General features: G+C 42.3%; 1 protein-coding gene across 1 annotated transcript in view; it reads left to right on the top strand.

The window, feature by feature from the left end:
* TRPM1 (transient receptor potential cation channel subfamily M member 1) overlaps positions 1-20,043 on the top strand; it is a 70,225-nt gene that overhangs the window by 22,672 nt on the left and 27,510 nt on the right. The window contains exons 13-20 of the mRNA XM_087856558.1: positions 419-469; positions 2,748-2,888; positions 3,766-3,795; positions 6,221-6,513; positions 8,661-8,889; positions 15,069-15,191; positions 15,390-15,521; positions 17,747-17,875. Coding sequence (XP_087712684.1) covers positions 419-469; positions 2,748-2,888; positions 3,766-3,795; positions 6,221-6,513; positions 8,661-8,889; positions 15,069-15,191; positions 15,390-15,521; positions 17,747-17,875 — 1,128 coding nt within the window. The remainder of the gene's footprint in view (positions 1-418; positions 470-2,747; positions 2,889-3,765; positions 3,796-6,220; positions 6,514-8,660; positions 8,890-15,068; positions 15,192-15,389; positions 15,522-17,746; positions 17,876-20,043) is intronic.

Below are 20,043 nucleotides of genomic sequence, written 5' to 3'. Positions count from 1 at the left end.
AATTCAATAGAAAGTAATTAACATATTTTTGAACATGTTGGATACTTCTTTTTTTTTTAAGATTTTATTTATTTATTTATTTGACAGAGAGAGACAGCCAGAGAGAGAGGGAACACAAGCAGGGGGAGTAGGAGACGAAGAAGTGGGTTCCCAGCTGAGGAGCCTGATGTGGGGCTCGATCCCAGAACGCTGGGATCACGCCCTGAGCTGAAGGCAGACGTTTAACAACTGAGCTACCCAGGTGCCCCATGTTGGATACTTCTTAACCACAACCAGTCCTATCTTGTAAAAGAAACATACTGACAGTGCGTTACATTCCAGCTCTCACAAGTCATTAATTCTATAGAGTAGGGTAGGATTTAGCTGCAAGAGTTCAAGAGAAAAACATATTTAATATGGCTGAATGCTTCTCTTTCAGAGGCTGGGTCCACCAAACACACTTCATTTGCTGGTGAGGGATGTAAAAAAGGTCAGTCTGTCATTTTGTAATTCTTACTCAACGGCGTCTTTCAATAAGACACTTTATAAAGCAATTTTTAAATTTCTAAAATGTGTTGTCATATTATTGGCGGCATCAGAAATAATAAACTCCTCTCTCCATAGAAGAGTTTACTTAAAACTAATACACACACACACACACACACACACGCACACACACACGTTCATCCCCACGCATGCTAGGCTCGTGTTGAATGACTGTGTGGTTATGGCACTTTGGCACCATTAGCAACGCCCGGGGCCACAGCCAGGGAGGTGTCATCTTCCCGCTGACCTGAGCCTCCCTCTGTCAGTGGAGCCTCGTGTTCTGTATCTACTTTAAGATCCTCTGCTCGCTCCTTCACTGAGCCAGTTTCCAGAAGGAACGTGCCTCATGTCACTGTGTGTGTTCTGTGCTGAAGCAGTTCTTCTTGTTCTCGCATTAGTGAGTGATAGATGTTTTCCCCCCTTTCCCCTGCTACTAACTACTTACAGTCTGTGTTCCTGTAGGATCTCGTTCGCTCTGTTCTGTCATGTCGCCACAGGCTAGAGGATTAGATTGAGTCAACCTGTGAGTGATTCATTTCTCTAGGATGCAGTCCCTGGCTTGCAAAGTGTGGAACGTGTATTCGTATTCTGAGCAAGAAAAAATAATTCAAAAGAGAATAGAGTTTTTGTAGTCCTAGGTAGTCTGGCCATCCTTTATACAAATGTGTACTTCTAAGAATATAAGAATTCAACTTCTAGAGATACTCATTGGATCAGTGCATTATCAGTGGATCCAGGAACCAAGAGGGACCAGTGCCCTTGCTTCCTGCATTAGGAATCTGATTTCCCAGATTTCTTAGATTAGGAAGAGCAAACATTCAAAAGCCACAGTTATTCAAGTTCATACCCAACCATTTCTCACCTGAATGGCTTCAAGTATCCTCTTTCCACCTCCAGCCCCACGTCCTATGACCATCCCAGTCACAGGACTCCCTGACTTAAAATCCTCCAAAATCTCATGAAGTTCAAGGTCTTCTAAGGAAATTGTACCCCACTGGGCCTCGTTCATCAAGATCCCCTACTCTTTCTGGTCACATCCCCACCACGGGGTACACATGCCTTGCTCATGTCTGCAGAGCCCTTCATCTTTGTCCCCTGCAGTTTCTGCTCCACCTGCTTCTGGTTACCTCAGGTGTGCCTCTTACCCTCCCACCTGCCCAGAGTTGAGGAGTTCAGGGCCACACTTGCTGTTTATGGCTTTGCCCCCTCCTCTAGAGCAGTGAGCTCACGGAGGACAGGGCTGCACCTCCTTATCTCTACAAATGGAATCCCTGATGTTGGGGAGGAGTTCAATAGGAGCTGAACAAACTCCTTAATGCCTGAGTGAAGTATTTGGTAAATATGGCCAGTTCTAATGTAAAGGGAGGACATTTGGAATGTGTATTCTCCGTGCAAAGGACCCCGGGTTCCCACCATCATTTCAGCCATTTGAAATTAAACAAGCAATAATAAATGGCATATAGCAAAAAAAAAAAAAAATCCTTACAGTTGACTGGTCATCTCTGCCTCCATAAGTCAGCTGTCCAGGGACATGAATGATTGGCCAACCTCATCTCAACATACCCTGTTGTATTTTGTTGCAACACTCTGCCCCTTCACTGACTCCCAGTCACACCAGACACTTTGTGGGGCGTGTATTCTTACTGAAATCTGAGGGGGTCCCCCAAAAAGTCACAGGGCACTGTGTGGTACTTTCTCTAAGAAATTCCCAGTCCGAGGGATACTCTGTCTTCCCACTGCCTCCTGTGGAGTCCTCCTTCCCGTCATGCAGGTCACTTCCTCCTTAACACAAAATCTGGACTTCAGTCTCCTGAAGCTGGCTTCTCCCCTGCAAGCAACTATCAAAGCACCTTCTCAACACAACTCATAGGCTCTCACAAAGGAGGTCCCACGACAGGTGCACCGTATCTCCTCTACATCTGCAGGTGCACACTGCAGACCATCTTGAACCAGCCCATGGACAAGCCCAGGGCTCTACCCTCCAGTCTTATGGGTTTCTAACTCTTCTCACTGGGAAAATTTAAGCCATTTTCTGAAGTATGGCTTATCCCTTCATCTCCCTCAGCTATATGGCAATGGACTAAATATTGCTTAATGCTCCATTCCATACTTCAACACCCAAGTGGTGGCCAGGAAAGTCCACTTACATCCAAGGTGTGTAATGAAGACCACACTTGGAATGCATTCTTGCAGGGCCTAAGACACACCTTCTTTTCTTCCAGGGCAACCTGCCACCTGATTACCACATCAGCCTCATTGACATAGGGCTTGTGCTGGAGTACCTCATGGGTGGAGCATACCGCTGCAATTATACTCGGAAGAGCTTTCGGACCCTTTACAACAACTTGTTTGGACCTAAGAGGGTAGAACAAAATGAACTTGTGATGTTCTATGGTCCCTTGCTGTCCTTTCCAGTATAACTCAGCCTGTTCAAAGCCAAGTTCATCATCCCATCCCCAAGTGCACCTTTCCTTCCTCCTGTAGCAATCCAGGTGTGAGGCTGCACGGTCCTTAGAGATGCCCCTGTTTCACACAGAGCCTGTATCCCCTGAATAAGGCAGGCCCTTGGCCCATCAATTACATCTGCTCCTGTCTTTTGTCTGCAACAGACTTCCTCCTGGGCTGCCTTGTCTGCCTTCTCCAATCCATCCTACTCCTATAGCCACCTTCATCTTCCAAAGCACGGGACCGTGCACTCCCTGCTCAAATACTTACAGTGCTCCCCACCACCTGAGGAATCACTGCCAAGCTCTTTATCACAGCATCCAAGCCTCTCTGACAGCCTGAGAGCTGTTCCACGCTGTCATGGGAGACCACAAACCTCTGCCAAAATCAAATTGTACTATTGTACCAGCCATGTCTTTCCCCTGATCAAAATTCCGTGCATATTGCAAGCCCAACCCAAATGTCAGATCTTCCATGAAGCCCTCCTCTTGCCCCCCACATAGAGCCCCGAAAGCTCTGTGTCTGCATTTCTGTTAGTGAACTCTCTTGTTCTACCTGGAATAAGGGTCATGTGTTTGCACAACTTTCTTCTCTGACTTTGGCTGTCCAGAAGCAGTTTCCATATTAGAGCATTTCCTTTCCTTGTGTATTGCCCTCAATTGTTAATGATACAAAGTACTTGTTAACCTAGGATTCTGTCCCCTACTAACAACACTGCTAAGGTACTACTAACGTTACTGCTACTACCACTAGTTATCTGATTAACTGGATGTTTTTTCCTCTTTTATTATGCAGCCTAAAGCTCTTAAACTTCTAGGAATGGAAGTAAGTAAGATATGTTTTCATTGGTTTTATATCGTCATCAAATATATGTAGCCCTCTTTGTGTTGTATTTGTTTGATGTAAAATTGAGGTTGTTTTCAATGGATCAAGGAAATGTTTTATAACATTTTATAGCCATGTGTGGATTTTTATTTAATTTGGTATATTCTTTAAATATGTGTGTGTGTGTGTGTGTGTGTGTGTGTGTGTGTGTGTGTGTGTGTATTTAGAGGTGGGAAGGGCAGAGGGAGAGAGAGAGTCTTAAGCCGGCTCCACCCTCAACATGGAGCCTGATGCAGGGCCAATTTGGTATATTATGTGTTTATTTTTAAATTTCTATATGGCAATTTTTAACCTCTATAGAACAACCTTCCCTAAATTACTGTAATTGCAGTTTTACGGAGACAAATTAGAAAAAACATTTAAATCCAGGTCAAGGTATGGCAGTTTCAGTAGAAATGTTACAACTAACTCATTAAGAGACTGTAACAATTAGGTCAGCCATGAATAACGTATGATAGGAATTGGAGAGCCAGGCCCCCAGCCCAGCCACTTCAGTTGTGTGAATGTGGGCAAGTTATTCAGACTTTGGGGCACAACTTCCTCATCTGAGGGAATGGAAGAAATTCACAACCTCTGAGGCATTGAAGAGTAAGTGTCGGTAATTGGGAAAGCTGTTTTTTTTTTTTTTTAAAGATTTTATTTATTTGACAGAGATAGAGACAGCCAGCGAGAGAGGGAACACAAGCAGGGGGAGTGGGAGAGGAAGAAGCAGGCTCACAGCGGAAGAGCCTGATGTGGGGCTCGATCCCATAACGCCGGGACCACGCCCTGAGCCAAAGGCAGACGCTTAACCGCTGTGCCACCCAGGCGCCCCTGCAAAAGAATAAATATCCGTATCTATTATTCCACTGAGTACTGAGGTTTTAGCCTGCAATAATCTGAGCCCCACAAATTTTCATTTTGCTTCCATGTTTCGCCCCCAATTCTCTCTGTCGTTACACATCTTTCTTTTGGATCCTGTTCTATTTTCAGAACCATCCTTGATCATCCCTTTAGGAAATGGAAATTTTGGCCTTCCCTTTGCACCATACACATGAAAGGACAAAGCTCATTTAAAAGGGAATGTTTGCTACCCTTAAACATTAATAGGGAAACCTACGACATTTTTCTCTATCCCTTTCTACATTTTCCTATTAATCTCTGGTTCACCTATGTCTGGCAAATGAGCATTGATATTGGGAGACTTCCCCGAGGCAATAAACTTAACCTCTCCCGGGGTGTGTTTGTATATTAGTGTATTCTTTGTTTCAGTTTTGCAGCATGTCCTCAGGCTTTTTAAAATATTTATTATTGAAGTATAGGTGACACACAATGTGATATTAGTTTCAGGTGTACAACCGATTCAACAGTTCTATGCATTACTCAGTGCTCACCCCGATAAGCGTTGTCGTCATCGGTCACCATACGGTGTTATTACAACGTTATTGACTATATTCTCTATGCTGTACTTTTCTTCTCTATGACTTGTTTATTTTATAACTGGAAGTATGTACCCCTGAGTCCCCTTTACTTATTTCACCCATCCCTCCACACCTTCCCCTCTGACAACCACCAGTTTTTTCTTTGTATATAAGTCTGGGTTTGTTTGTTTGTTTGTTTGTCTGCTTATTTATTCGTTTTTTTTTTCTAGGTTCCACATGTAGGTGAAATCATGTAGTATTAGTCTTTGTCTGACTTATTTCATGTAGCGTAGTACCTTCTATGTCCACCCATGTTGTTGCAAATGGCAAGATTTCATTCTTTTTGATGGCTGAGTAATATTGCATTGTGCATAAATACCACATCTTTATTCATTCATCTATTGATGGACACGTGTTGCTTTCACATCTTAGCTATTGTAAATAATACTGCAATAAATGCAGGGGCTCATGTATCTTTTCAAATTAGTGTTTTTGTTTTCTTTGAGTAAATGCCCAGCAGTGGAATTACTGTATCATAGGGTAGGTCTATTTTTAATTTTTTGAGGAACCTCCATGCTGTTTTCCACAGCGGCTGCACCAGCCTGCATTCCCACCAACAGTGCAGGAGGATTCTCCACATCCCCACCTACGCTTGTTATTTGTATGCCCTCAGTTTTCAAAGGCTTGTGGGAAAAAAAAAACAAAACCCTGACAACCCAGGAGTATAAATTCATCAAACTGTAGCATGCCTTTTCAGTCCATTTGGGTTTAGATGGTTTACTTATTATAAAAAAACATGTGCTTCTTTTCACAAGAATTAATATACTAAGTGGGAACAGCAGATGTATTTATAAAATCTCTTTATTAATGCTGACAAAGGGGTCTTCCTTTTTTTTGGTCGTCATGAAACCCTTTGCTGTGCACTTATGGCAGAACCATGAAAAAATGTACTTGTCTCCTCTCAGGACGATGAGCCTCCAGCCAAAGGGAAGAAGAAGAAAAAGAAGAAGAAGGAGGAAGAGATTGACATTGATGTGGATGACCCTGCTGTGAGTCGGTTCCAGTACCCTTTCCACGAGCTGATGGTGTGGGCCGTGCTGATGAAGCGCCAGAAAATGGCGGTCTTCCTCTGGCAGCGAGGCGAGGAGAGCATGGCCAAGGCCCTGGTGGCCTGTAAGCTCTACAAGTCCATGGCCCACGAGTCCTCCGAGAGTGAGCTGGTGGACGATATCTCCCAGGATTTGGACAACAACTCGAAGTTAGTGTCTTGAGGGAACTTAAGAACCAGGAGAGACTATTGTCCTGAGGACCTGTCCCTTTGGGGGAGGGCGGCAATATTTTTCTCATTTAAGTCCAATTATGTTTAAAGCTTGGTCACAAATCACTTTGTCCATCATGTCAATATTTTTTTCTTCTGTCTCTCTGAGGTATTTCTAGACTGTCATTGTTTTGTTTTTTTACTGCCCTCTCATGGGAACTATTGAAACAGAGTTTTAATGTGAAGACAGTGAAACAGATTTCCATACAGAAACACACAAAAGAGTACAACTCCAGTGAACATGTGCCTCTGAACTTGACTTTCCCAAGTGCTCCTCCATTTCTCTCCCATTTAGGTGGGACAGGACAGCTAGAGGGTCCTGCAGCTGAGTATTTCCCTTCTCCCAGGCCAGTTAGGCTCTGAGAATATCCCAGTAAGATGGGCTATGGCTAACTTGTTTCTCCTTTGGGCAGGCCTTGTTAAGAAGAACAGAGTACACTGACATATTTCTCTGTCTCTATGGTTTTGGAAGCAGAAGTTTGCCCTGTGACCTCAATTCTCTGATGAATTTAGAAGAGCTGTCAATTTTCAGCTTGTTCAGTTTTTCACTTATCGTTAAGACAGACTGGTCACTTCTAAGTCCCTTAGGTACAGAACCAAACACAGAAGTCCCAGTCCAACTTTATAGACCCATGAACTTGAGGCCTATACAAGCAGCTCTGGCAACCTCTAACATGTCTGACATCTCTGTCTCCTGAGGCATGCTGCTTTTATTTTCTAAATAAAATTAGATCACTAGCTGATTTCTAAACATTGAGAATTCAAGGTTATCTAAAATATGAGGAGGTATTCCCCTGTCTCAGTAGGTTGGTAAATGCTTTTCCCTCTGCTTCCTGGAGGATTCTCATGGTAATATGTCACCCCACAGCCTGTAGGACTTGCGGCCAGAGAGCATTCCTCTTCAGGGAACAGGGAAGGCCATTCTTCCACACATAATTCCTCCCTTCTACCTCCTTCAGCTCATCATTGGAATGAAATCTTACCGAAAATGGAGAAACAAAAACTTCATGAAGGGTGATCACTATGGAACTTTATCTTAACCACATTCCATGAAAAATGTTGAAAGAATAGGGAATGTTTATGACTGCCATCGAATATTTGAATGAGGGTCATGCAGAAAATGGAATAAATTTTATGTTTATAGGGGCGCCTGTGTGGCCCAGTGAGTTAAGCATCTGCCTTCAGCTCCGGTCATGATCTCAGTGCCCTGGGATTGAACCCCACACTGGGCTCTTAACTCAATGGGGAGTCTGCTTCTTCCTCTCCCTCTGTGCTCTTTCTTTCTTTCTTTCTTTCTTTCTTTCTTTCTTTCTTCTCTCTCTCTCACTTTCTCTCAAGTAAAAAAATTTTTTAAAAAAACTTTAAAAACATTTTATGTTTATAATTAAACTTATGTCATCCTCTCTCCCCTTCCCCCAACTTGGCTCCCATTACTTCCCCACCCTCCACCTCCAACAACTAGGCCCTTGCTGCTCTAGGCCCCCAAGACAACTAGAACCTCTCTCTTTCATAGCACTGTGAGTGTTGAATTCTCTTGTGTCCAGTGTGTTACTGAAGTATTGCTCACATGCAGAGAAAGGCATCCACACAAATGTGTTCACAAACAGAACACACTGGTATGACCAGAACCTAGATCAAGAAACAGGACCTTGCCCAGACCAACCAGGCCTCCTGGTGTCCCCTTTCAATGTCCACGTGTACCCTCCACAAAGGGTAGTCATATTCTGACTTCCATCACCACAGGGGCTTTGCTGTCCTTTCTGTCTGCATCCCTGTTCTATGAACACTCGAGGGAAGGAAATTTGTCTTCTCATCTCTGTGCCCCCAGAGCCTGGGGGGCAGATGTGGGGTCAGTCTAAACTTCCTTTGCAGCAAGAGCAGTCAGTCCCCCAACATGACTGAGCACAGAGCCCTGGTCCCAGCCATTCCCATCTGGGGACATACCCCATGACCTTTCGGACTGCAGAGGATTGGAAATCCAGGATTCTGTGTCCTATGGCTCCATGACGTCCCTGTGGACACGTCTCTCTGACAAAGAGTGTATGGCCGCTGCAGCTTCAGCCCTGATTGCATTTCCTTCCCTCCAGAGACTTTGGCCAGCTTGCCGTGGAGTTGTTAGACCAGTCCTATAAGCACGACGAGCAGATCGCCATGAAACTGCTGACCTATGAGCTCAAGAACTGGAGCAACTCCACCTGCCTCAAGCTGGCGGTGGCAGCCAAACACCGGGACTTCATCGCTCACACCTGCAGCCAGATGCTGCTGACTGACATGTGGATGGGAAGGCTGCGAATGAGGAAAAACCCCGGACTAAAAGTACGTAGGACTTGTTGTGAGCTCTTACTCTGCACTTTGCTGACTGGGCACTTCCTGTGGATTGCTTCATTTATGCCTCTGAGCAACCCCATCGGGGAGATGCTTGCCTTACAGATGAAAACCTGGCACTTCAATGTTAAGTCACTTACCTAGGGTCTGAGCTGGTGAGACGTGGGTCCAGGACCTGCACCCAGGTGGTCAGATGCCTGACCAAACCAGCATGCCTGGCTTACAGAGCTTGGAGTCCACCCTAACTATCCACATGCCCCCAGACAGGCCATCTACCTGCCATTAAAGCAGGCACCTGAGCTCATTCTTTTTTTAATATTTTTATATTTATTATATTTTATTTTATTTTTTGTTATTATTATGTTCAATTAGCCAACATATAGTACATCATTAGTTTTTGATGTAGTGTTCAATGATTCATTAGTTGTGTATAACACCCAGTGCTCATTGCATTTGCATGCAAATGGTGGGTATTCATTGTTTCTGTTGGCTGAGTAATATTCCATAGAACTCTTTCTGTGATCCCTTTACAAATCTGAAATTGTGTGATATTATTTTAATTGGTGATGTTTTCATTACATGGGGTTTATAAGAGAATATGATGTTATGAATGGGTTTGAAAAGGATGTAGTGGGTAGAAAAGTGTATTGTGATCAAATCCTAGTTCTGCTGCTTACTACTGTTAATGACCAGGTTACTTTTTTTTTTTTTTTAAGTAGGCTCCACACCCAGCATGGAGCCCAATGCAGGGCTTGAACTCATGACCTTGAGATCAAGACCTGAGCTGAGATCAAGAGGTGGATACTTAACCAACTCAGCCACCCAGGCACACTAACTATTAGGTTATCTTGAGAAGAGATCCCAATCTTCAGATAACCCAGTCCCTAACGGAAATATTATACCAATCTCATGGGATTGCCATGAGAGTAAAGAAAAGACACTATATGTTGTGCTGTGTGGTTCTGGCAAATAGAAGCCACTCCATGTCTTAAGAATATGAAGGTGATGCTTTATCCCTGTATGAAAACTGAGCAGCAGGATTAAAAGTCAGTCAGATTAAATGCATATAAGGAGTCAGTGAGATCCAGAAGAAAGTGCTCAAGAAGAACAGAAATGAGTCCAATAAGTAGATGGAGTTACTGAGAAGCTACAAGTATCAGAGATACAGGTTAAGGAAACAAGAACAGTTTCTTAACAAGAAAATCCTTCATGAGAACATAGAAGGGAAATCAAATTTCAGGAAGAAAACAAAAATGCACACAAAAATTAAGGTTCAATTATGATTCAAATTAATATTCAGAATGATTCTGAGCAGCTGGTAGAATGTAAAAAAGACCATTTGACCTCTGATGCCAAGAACATGATCCTTTTGTGGCGCCAGAATTCTACATTAAAATTGCCATATGGCCATGCAATAAACAATATTTATATAGTAATAAAAACGGAAATGCTTTTTCTTGGTTTTCAGCTTTTAGAACAGTCCCGTAGACAAAGCATTGAAGACTCAAATATTATTCCTAAACAGGGTACAAATGCCACCAAGTATGAAAATACAAAAGCAAGGTCACAGCTGGGAAAAACTGGGTGGTGGAAGGCAGAAGGGAGGGTACTAAGAAGGATAATGTCCCATATTATAAAGTGGGCAATTGAGACTATCAAAAGTTGTTGAGACAGGTGATAAAGGTTTCAGTTTATGACATCAAGTTACAAAGACAACTTTGTAGGAATTGAAAATATTCCTGTGGCTATTAAAAATGGAGCAGAGGAATAGGATGTCAATAGGTAATACTTACATTATCAAAGAAATAGCAACATAAAGTATCACTCAAGTTGTTCAGAATGTGAAATTATCAATAAGGACTAAAACCAGAAATTGTTCAAAGTGATTATCTCAAAATATAATTCAAAGATTTCTCTTGAAGACAAATGATTTGAAATTATATATTGCAAGAACGCATTCCAAACCTGAGTTTATCAACCCAGAACAACCACGATCAAAGCACATTTTTATTTTTTATAATATTTTTTATTATGTTATGTTAGTCACCATACAGTATATCCTTAGTTTTTGATGTAATGTTCCATGATTCATTATTTAACGCACATTTTTAAATTACTGGATTTTAGTAAAAAAGAAAAAACTCTCTGGGCATCCAGGCAAAACACAACAAAAGTGACTTACAAGGGAAAGAAAATTAGATTATTGTTAGACATTCAACAGCAACCACTTGTGTCAGGGAGAAAAAAAATGGAATGTATCATATAGATACTCCCAGAAGAAAAATGATAGGCCAGGATTTTATACCCAAAAAAGTGACTGTTAAATATAAGGGGTACACACAAACTTTTACCAACAGGCAAGAATCCCAGGAAGTGTTGTTCCTAGGAACTCTTTCTGAAGACTCTATTAGAGAATGAGCTTCCAAGAACCAAAAAAACCAGAGAGGAACAGTATAAGGACCAATGACGAGCCTCAGATAGATATTTACTTACAGTGCTGAGACTAAGGGAGGGCTAAGAGGAAGAGAGGGTAGGATGTAACGGCTATGTGTTCTGATAATGTAGATATAATATAACCATTCTCAAAGGGAGAGAGAATCAGAGCACTTATGCAAAAAAAAAAAAGAGAAGAAAAGAAAAAGAAAGAAAAGTAACTGTTTTCAGTAATCATGATTGATTGTAGTAGTATTAGCATTGTTATTCTGAAACTATAAAGTTAAAGCAACTGAGTACTGAGGGATATTTTAATTCTAGCATCATGTCAGTCCTTGAGAACTAGGACTCAGTGTGAAACAAAAGGAAACACAGCTAGTCTAGAAAGGGGTAAGCGCAAAACCTATAGCACTTAACTGGAAACATCAACATAAACTCATTCTACCTCTGACCAATGAAAAGCCTAGAAACAATGACCTACCCAAAAGCCACGAACATCTCCAATGCCCGGACTGTGGTCTTGAAATACCATTTCCTACTAACTGGAGCCAGAATTTCTTAGAGAAATTGTTCATTCCAGATCTGGAGCAAGAAATGTATAACATCAGCCGGGAACATCTGGACACATCAGATGACAAAGAAGCTATCAAAGACCAGTAGAGTAAGAATAGGGAGACCAGGAGCACTCGAAGAGGCTTCCACAGGCCAAAGATGGGACACTTTGACTTTCAATAATATTACTAATAGCAATAGAGGGAAACATATCATGCATGTTTAAATCCATGAGTTTATAATGACATTTTAATACCTTCAGTGGATGATAAGAAACCAATTCATTATCTTGAAGATAGTTAAATTAAGAATTTAGCCTACATTTCCTAAATGAACTCAACCATGGATAACCAGTGAGTAGATGAAGAGAAATGTGAAAGTCTTCATAAATTTATTCCAACTAAGAAATGAAAAATAAGGGGTGCCTGGGTGGCTCAGTTGGTTAAGCATCTGCCTTCAGCTCAGGTCATGATCTCGGGATCCTGGGATGGAACCCCATACCGGGCTCCCTGCTCGGCAGGGGAGTCTGCTTCTCCCTTTCTCTCTGCCCCTCCCCGTGCTTGTGCTGACACTCTCTCTTTCAAATAAATAAATAAAATCTTTTTAAAAAATAAATGATAGAGTTAGAACATCACCAATTCTCAACACCCAGTGAGTTACCGAATCTAACAAGCATCAATGGCTGCGAACATCACCAAGAGCTTTCTGATGAAAGAACACACGACCTACCATCTCAGCAAAGGGCTTGAACCTGGGTCTGGTCAGGCCTCTGCATCCAGCTGCCAAGTGGACAGAGGAACACCTCAAATAGCACAGGAGTCATGTAATCCCCCAATTCCACTCCGTGATCAACTCTACAGGTCCAAATCCTCTAGCTCTTCAACGGATAAACAGCCAGAACATATGCATATTAAAAAACAATTTAAAAAACATACCAGAATTTTGAAGGACAAAATTAAACTGTAGTGTCTACCACAGCACTGTCCAATAGAAATAATATGCAAGCCACATATGTCATTAAAAATTTTCTAGTTACAAAAAGTAAAACTTTTAATCATTATTAAAAAAAGCTATTTAAAAGTGCATTGTACTACTGGGTATTCACCCCAAAGATACAGATGTAGTGAAGAGAAGGGCCATATGCATCCCAATGTTCATAACAGCATTGTCCACAATAGCTAAATCGTGGAAGGAGCCGAGAAGCCCTTCAACAGCTCTTTCCATATTATTATATAGGAAGTTCTCATTCTTTCCCAGCTGGGTCGTATCCCGTTATTTCAGATTCATATTTAGCCAGTCTGCTCTGAAGCCATGGAGGTCACTCCTGTCTTGCAGGGTTACAACCACTGCCACAGTGAATGCTCTTATATTATAATATAGATAATATAAACGTCCAGAAGTGGAATTGGTGGCCCCATGGGGATATATGCTTGCAATTTTGACAGGTTCAACCAGCCTCCTCTGTGAGGATTTTTCCAATTTACACTTCCACCAACAATGTAGGAGAATGCCTGTTTTCCCACAGTCTCCCCGACACAGAGGAGGAGTAAACTTTTGAATTTTTCTAATCTGATGGTAAACAACGACATCCTTGTGTAGTTACTGTGCATTTATCTCATTTTGAGTGAGGTTGAGAGCAGTTTCCTGTCAGTACCAACGTTTCAGCTCACAGCCTTTGCCTGTTTTTCCGCTGGATTGTTGAAATTTTTTTCTCAATTTCTAGGAACTCCTTTCTAATTAGAAAGATTAGCCCTTTGCCTGTCACATGAGCTGCAAATATGTTTTCCCATGAGTTGTTTTTTACTTTGGTTAAGACTTTTCTTTTTTTTTTTTTTTTTTTTGCTGTACAGATCTTTGTGCTTTTTTTTTTAAACTGATCTTTTCTTTGATTGCTTCTTTTATTTTGCTAATTATTTTTTTAATTAAGGTGTAACTGCTTCTTGATTTGGGGGCATAATTAGAAAGGCCTTCCCCCGACCATCTTCTGAAAAATTCTCACGTGATTCTTTTTAGTTTTTTTACATTCTTCCCATACCACTACCTTTTTTTTCTTCCATGAAATCTTTAATCATTAATTTATGCTGGCGAGTGGTAGAATCCAACTTAACCGTATTCTGGATGATCACCTGGTTCCTCAATACCACTTATTAAATAGTCCATCTTTATTCTTCCAACTTGAGGTTGTACTTTAACCTTATGCTAATTTTTGATGTGTATTTGAATCTATTTCTGGACTTTCTGTTCTATTCCTTTGTTTGGTCTATTCATGCACCTATACTGTGCTGTCTTAATTATGGATTTTTTATTGTATAATATAATATAAATTTTAACATACGGTAGAAATAACCCCTCTGTGATGTTCTTAATAATGGATCACTGAGGGGCGCCTGGGTGGCTCAGTCGTTAAGCGTCTGCCTTTGGCTCAGGGCTTGATCCCGGCGTTATGGGATCGAGCCCCACATCGGGCTCCTCCGCTGGGAGCCTGCTTCTTCCTCTCCCACTCCCCCTGCTTGTGTTCCCTCTCTCGCTGGCTCTCTCTCTCCAATAAATAAAATCTTTAAAAAGAAATAATGGATCACTGAGGGAAATTTTTCAAACTCAGCACTGAACACTAGGAACAGATTTCCGTATTGGAAACATTGATCACAGCACCGATGAAACTGACAACAAAATTTTCCTTCCATGGGCCGGACCATCCTTTTGTCTAGATCAAGCCCGAATTACATTTGTCTCCCAATTCTTGACCTGTACATCCACATTTACATCTAACTTATTCTATATAAAATGCTTTCTATCTACTTCACCAAAGGTATTATTATATTTTATGTATTTATTCTCCTTCATATTATTATATTTTAATCTAAAGATTTACCTGCTTTGAAACTCAGTGTAAGTTCTCTGCTTTTTAAGACAGGATTCCACACAATACTGCTTGCTGTTTATCTGAAATAATTTGGTGCAAGTTCTTAAATTTTTCACAATCTGTGACCCTATACCAATGTATCAAGCCGAATAAACCACAGAACCTCAGAGCAGTGATAAACCTGTTCTAGGACTGCTCAATTTATTGAGTAACGCTGAAGGTCATCATTTTAAAATTTTACGTATACTAGGAAAATGTTCTAGAATTGCCACAGCCTTAAAAATCTAAAAATCTTAAAAACTTTTTTTCTCATTCTACATAGGTTATAATGGGGATTCTCCTTCCCCCCACCATCTTGTTTTTGGAATTTCGCACATATGATGACTTCTCATATCAGACATCCAAGGAGAATGAAGATGGCAAAGAGAAAGAAGAGGAGAATATGGTCAGTGCTACTCTTGATCATAACAGTATCAATTCACTCTCATTTTCAAAATTGTTGAGATTTCTCTTACCATGAGTTTAGAAGCCACAATAATGGGGGAACTCCATATAATTCTTTATTTTCGAAGACACCTATCTGTTAAATGCTGTGCATTTCCCATTTGGCAACCTGCTTGCCGTGTGCCGTTCTGTTTTCCAGGACACAAATGCAGACGCGGGTTCGAGAAAGGGTGATGAGGAGAATGCGCACAAAAAGCAAAGAAGCATTCCCATTGGGACGAAGATCTGTGAATTCTATAACGCTCCCATTGTCAAGTTCTGGTTTTACACAGTAAGGCTTCCTCCTTAGCATCTGCCATGTAACATGTTTTGAACACACAGAATTGTGACACTAGAGAAACATGTCAAAAGCTTTTAAAAATGTTTTAAAATTCCCAGAATTAAAATGAAGTACGAAAACAAAATCGGGACTAATTCAGATCTTCAGCTAAGACTGTATCTGGGTATCTTTTTTTTTTTTTTTAAGATTTTATTTATTTATTTGACAGAGAGAGAGACAGCCAGCGAGAGAGGGAACACAAGCAGGGGGAATGGGAGAGGAAGAAGCAGGCTCATAGCAGAGGAGCCTGATGTGGGGCTCGATCCCATAACGCCGGGATCACGCCCTGAGCCGAAGGCAGACGCTTAACGACTGAGCCACCCAGGCGCCCCTGTATCTGGGTATCTTGTCCTATATTTACATGCATGTAGGAATATGGCCATCCTAGCCCCAAATACACCACTTCGTAAAGCAAAACAGTCCTGTTTGCTTAAGATGAAGGATTTTTTTAATGCCTTCGGTAATACAAACTTAGGGAAATACAGTTTTATTTTTAAATGAACAAAGATGGCTTGTGATTTAAAGAGCAAACTCACAGATCATAAAACAAGTGGACTTAACAAAGCAGTGTGGTCGAACCCAGATCATAAACTCCTAGAACAGGGGAGGAAATCAAGGCCTCTCCACTCTGAAATGCACACCAAATGACCACTGCTTGGCTGCACACTCTCCTCCAGATGCCTTTGGTGGCCACTGTCTCCATGTCCCCAAGAGTGAGGCACCATCTGTAACAAGAGTGACCCCGGCCTTACATGTGCCTACTATGACTTCTGCAGATAGGCTCTGGCTGCAGGAGGTCCCAGCAGGCACACAGAGGCTCCCACAACCATTGCAATCTGGGGAGGGTGGGACAAGACTACTCATGAAGTCCCAAGCACCAAGCTACGGTCTACACCAGGCAGGCCCTAGCATGGGGTTCCATTTGTAACTAGGCAGGACAGGTGATGGGAGGTGAGGAAATGGGTCCAATCTGTAAATGGGGCATTAGGCAATGGGGTAGGCAGCAGGCAGAGGAAGGCTGCATGGGGACCCAGATCAACCATGGGCCTGGACACCCAACATTTGGTAGCCACAGCTGGTGATGCAGAGAAGCCACTGCTATCCACCTGCTCTGGCCAGAACCAGCTGAGCACCGTTGATGCACCTGGCCTGAAAGAGAGCTCAGCACAAGGCAGAGCCAGGAGGCAGAGGAGCCCCAGTGTCACCCTGCACCTCTAAATACTGTCTCTGGCCTGCGGAAGGACATCGCACGTTTTACAACTTCCCAGGGGATTCGATGCAGCCCAATTTTGAGAACTCTGGTTGTAATCCTTCTGCAAGAATAAATCATCTATGCAAGGGATTTTACCTGTATTACTGGTAAAGATTATACAACTGGGAGGGGTGGGAGGTGAATCTTAAAAAAAAAAAAATGCTGAGTCACAAATACACAATTGCTAGAACACCCCACCCCTACCCCTCAACCCCACCCCCATAACTCCTAAAGAGGCCTGGGCCAGCAAAGGCTCTGGAGGTGAAGATTCATCAGCTCCACAGTGACTCAACCTCAGACAATCAACTTCAGACCACCTCCCTCCACCCCACAGCTCACTCCCATATATCTCCAAACTCTGCATCTTTTCTTGCCACAAAGATAGGGAGCATGCTGTGGCCACAGCAAACCATAGATTTGTCAATCCTGGTAGTGAAGACTCGGGACAGCTCTGTGCACCTGGGCAGACAGCTCTCACCGCCCCCCCACCTCTAACCTCCCACATCCATCAGCAGCGAAAAGATTCAAGAGGGAAATTTGCAAAGCAGGGAGAGTAAATAACAATTTCCAACTTCCAGGAATGTAGAAGACACATTAGTGAAATATTAAAAATTTCCCTATTTTCATAATTTTGTGCAGCTCCATAATTCCCCCATGAGGGTGACAGTAGCCACAAATACACCTTCATTTAGAAAATGAAATGCCTGTGTCCATATCATCCTGAAGTATAAAATGCCTCCCGACCTGCCCCACAGTTTATCTGCACTGGTGATGTGAACAAGGTTCCTCTAGATGAGTTAGTCCAGTTGGAAATGCAAATTTGTTTTAGAAGACCCGTCAACCTGAAAATAGGATTTTCAAAAGTTTTTTGTTTCCAACACATGTTATTTCCCTAAACACTGCTAATAGTTGTTCTGCCCTTCAGATATCATACTTGGGCTACCTACTGCTATTCAACTATGTCATCCTGGTGCGGATGGACCGCTGGCCCTGTCTCCAAGAGTGGATTGTCATCTCCTACATCGTGAGCCTGGCATTAGAGAAAATACGAGAGGTGATTACTCCAAAGGCCTGTCCCAGCCCCACTGAACGCTGACTTTATTTTTTTTATTTTTATTTTTTTAAGATTTTATTTATTTGACGGAGAGAGAGACAGCCAGCGAGAGAGGGAACACAGGCAGGGGGAGTGGGAGAGGAAGAAGCAGGCTCCCAGCAGAGGAGCCCGATGTGGGGCTCCATCCCAGGCAGGACTCCAGGATCATGCCCTGAGCCAAAGGCAGACGCTCAACGACTGAGCCACCCAGATGCCCCTAAACACTGACTTTAATTCAGATATAGCTTCTTACTGCAAAAACACTTCATGCAAATCACGAGTGCCATGGTACCTCTTTCTTTGGGGCTATGACAATCCCAAGTTTATTCCATTCCCTTGCTTAAGATTTCTATGTCTTCTGCTTCCAACTGAATTTAAATTTGCAAATCAAAGCATAAAGCAAAATAAATGATGTTTAGTAATAAAACCAGTCTCAGTGCCTGTAAAAGCAATAGTAAATGCTGCCAGGAGATAAACCAATTACTACAACCGGGTACAAATTTTGGCTCTGTTTACTAGGAACTGAAACTAAAAACAGAGAGAGACACAAGATGATGTTTTACCTACAACTTGGGACTCAGGATCTTGGCTCCCTACCACCTGCAATGGGGGTTCTTCCTTCTTATTAAGGAAGGGCTCTCAGGAGACTCAGAGGGTGGCAAAGGAAATAGGGCCAGATACTTTTCTACAAGTTTTAATTCACTATATTAGCTTGTAAAGGGAAAGCTTATATCCAAGAAAAAATGAATCTGAGTTGAAAAAGCACACAGAAGGATTTCACGTGCTTCTTGCAACCGGTAGAAGACCCAGTACTATTATTTTGCAGTTGTTATTGAACTTTTCACTGAACTGAAAAAAAATAGTGTTGGCAACTTCTTCCCAATAGAGTGAGTTTGATGCTGTCAGTCTAATGAGAGCCTAAGAAACAAAAGAAGTGCCAAATCCAACATTTACAACTCATCTCCTTTGCTACTAGTCTTTCTTTCCTAGTTGGGCTTCATCAAACTCTGCAAATGTTACAACTGAGTTTCCCCAAGTGGCCTGCCATGCCATCCCCACACCACCATGATCCTGCTGAGCCTCAGCCATGTGCTAAGATACTGTTCTATATTCTAGGAGCTCACCCTCCAGTTATAGCTCACCCTTTGGGCTACAGTGTACACAGGTTGTTAAACTAGTGAATCCCTTCTGTGCTCTTAGCCAAAAAATACCCCACCCCATTCCACTTGTGGGGTCTCCAGGACCCACCCAGTCTCCATAACTAAAGGGGTACCACATGGCACAGCATACCCCCACCTTACTGCACACCATAGCTGCGTCCGTGGGGTTCACTCTCTGTGTACCTATGCATGCTGTTTGCTAAATATTTTTAATTTCACCCTGAGGAAGTAGTGATTTTTAATCAGTGGTGGTTTTTTTTTTAAAGATTTATTTATTTGAGAAACAGAGAGTGTGCATGGGGGGAGAGGCAGAGAGAGAGGGAGAGAGAGGTTCAAGCAGACTCCCTGCTAAGCACAGAGCCTGACGTGGGGCTGGATCTCGTGACCTTGAGATCATAACCTGAGCCAAAATCCAGTCAGACACTTAACCAACTGAGCCACTGAGGCGCCCCAAATCAATGGTGATTTTTAAAGGGTAATAGCTCAAGTAGGAGAAAAATCATTTAACTTTCCCCTGACTTCTCATATCTAAGTTGCAAAGGAATTGTGGCAAACAAGCATCCACTAGCCCAATTCTGCCCTCTCCACAAGGTGGATTACCCTTTTGTGAGACCACATGGGTGTATCTCCACTCTAGACTTTTCCTCTTGTACTAACTCTGGAGCGTGGGCTGACAGGCACATATCCAGAGAATTAAAAAGAAATCAAGAGGCAGCTGCTTTAATTTCACCCAGAAGGACATAATTTAGAAGGCATTTCCTGAGAATTTGTGAAACACTGCATCTAGGAATATAGAGGATTCCATGGAATTTCCCTTTCGAGATATCTTTCTCTGTCTGAGAAGATTAGTGTTTAAAGGTCTTAGGCAGGAAATGGGACCAGATGCCCTGGAATGTTCCACGAGTCCTATCTTTCCAAGATTCTAAGAGGCTTCCAACACAGCACTCCCTGTTTATTGTTCTTTGGCAT

The sequence above is a fragment of the Ursus americanus genome, chromosome 28 (assembly GCF_024610735.1).
Source record: "Ursus americanus isolate L20-20 chromosome 28, mUrsAme1.1.p, whole genome shotgun sequence".
NCBI lineage: Eukaryota > Metazoa > Chordata > Mammalia > Carnivora > Ursidae > Ursus > Ursus americanus.
This window is presented reverse-complemented; position numbering and strand designations above follow the sequence as displayed.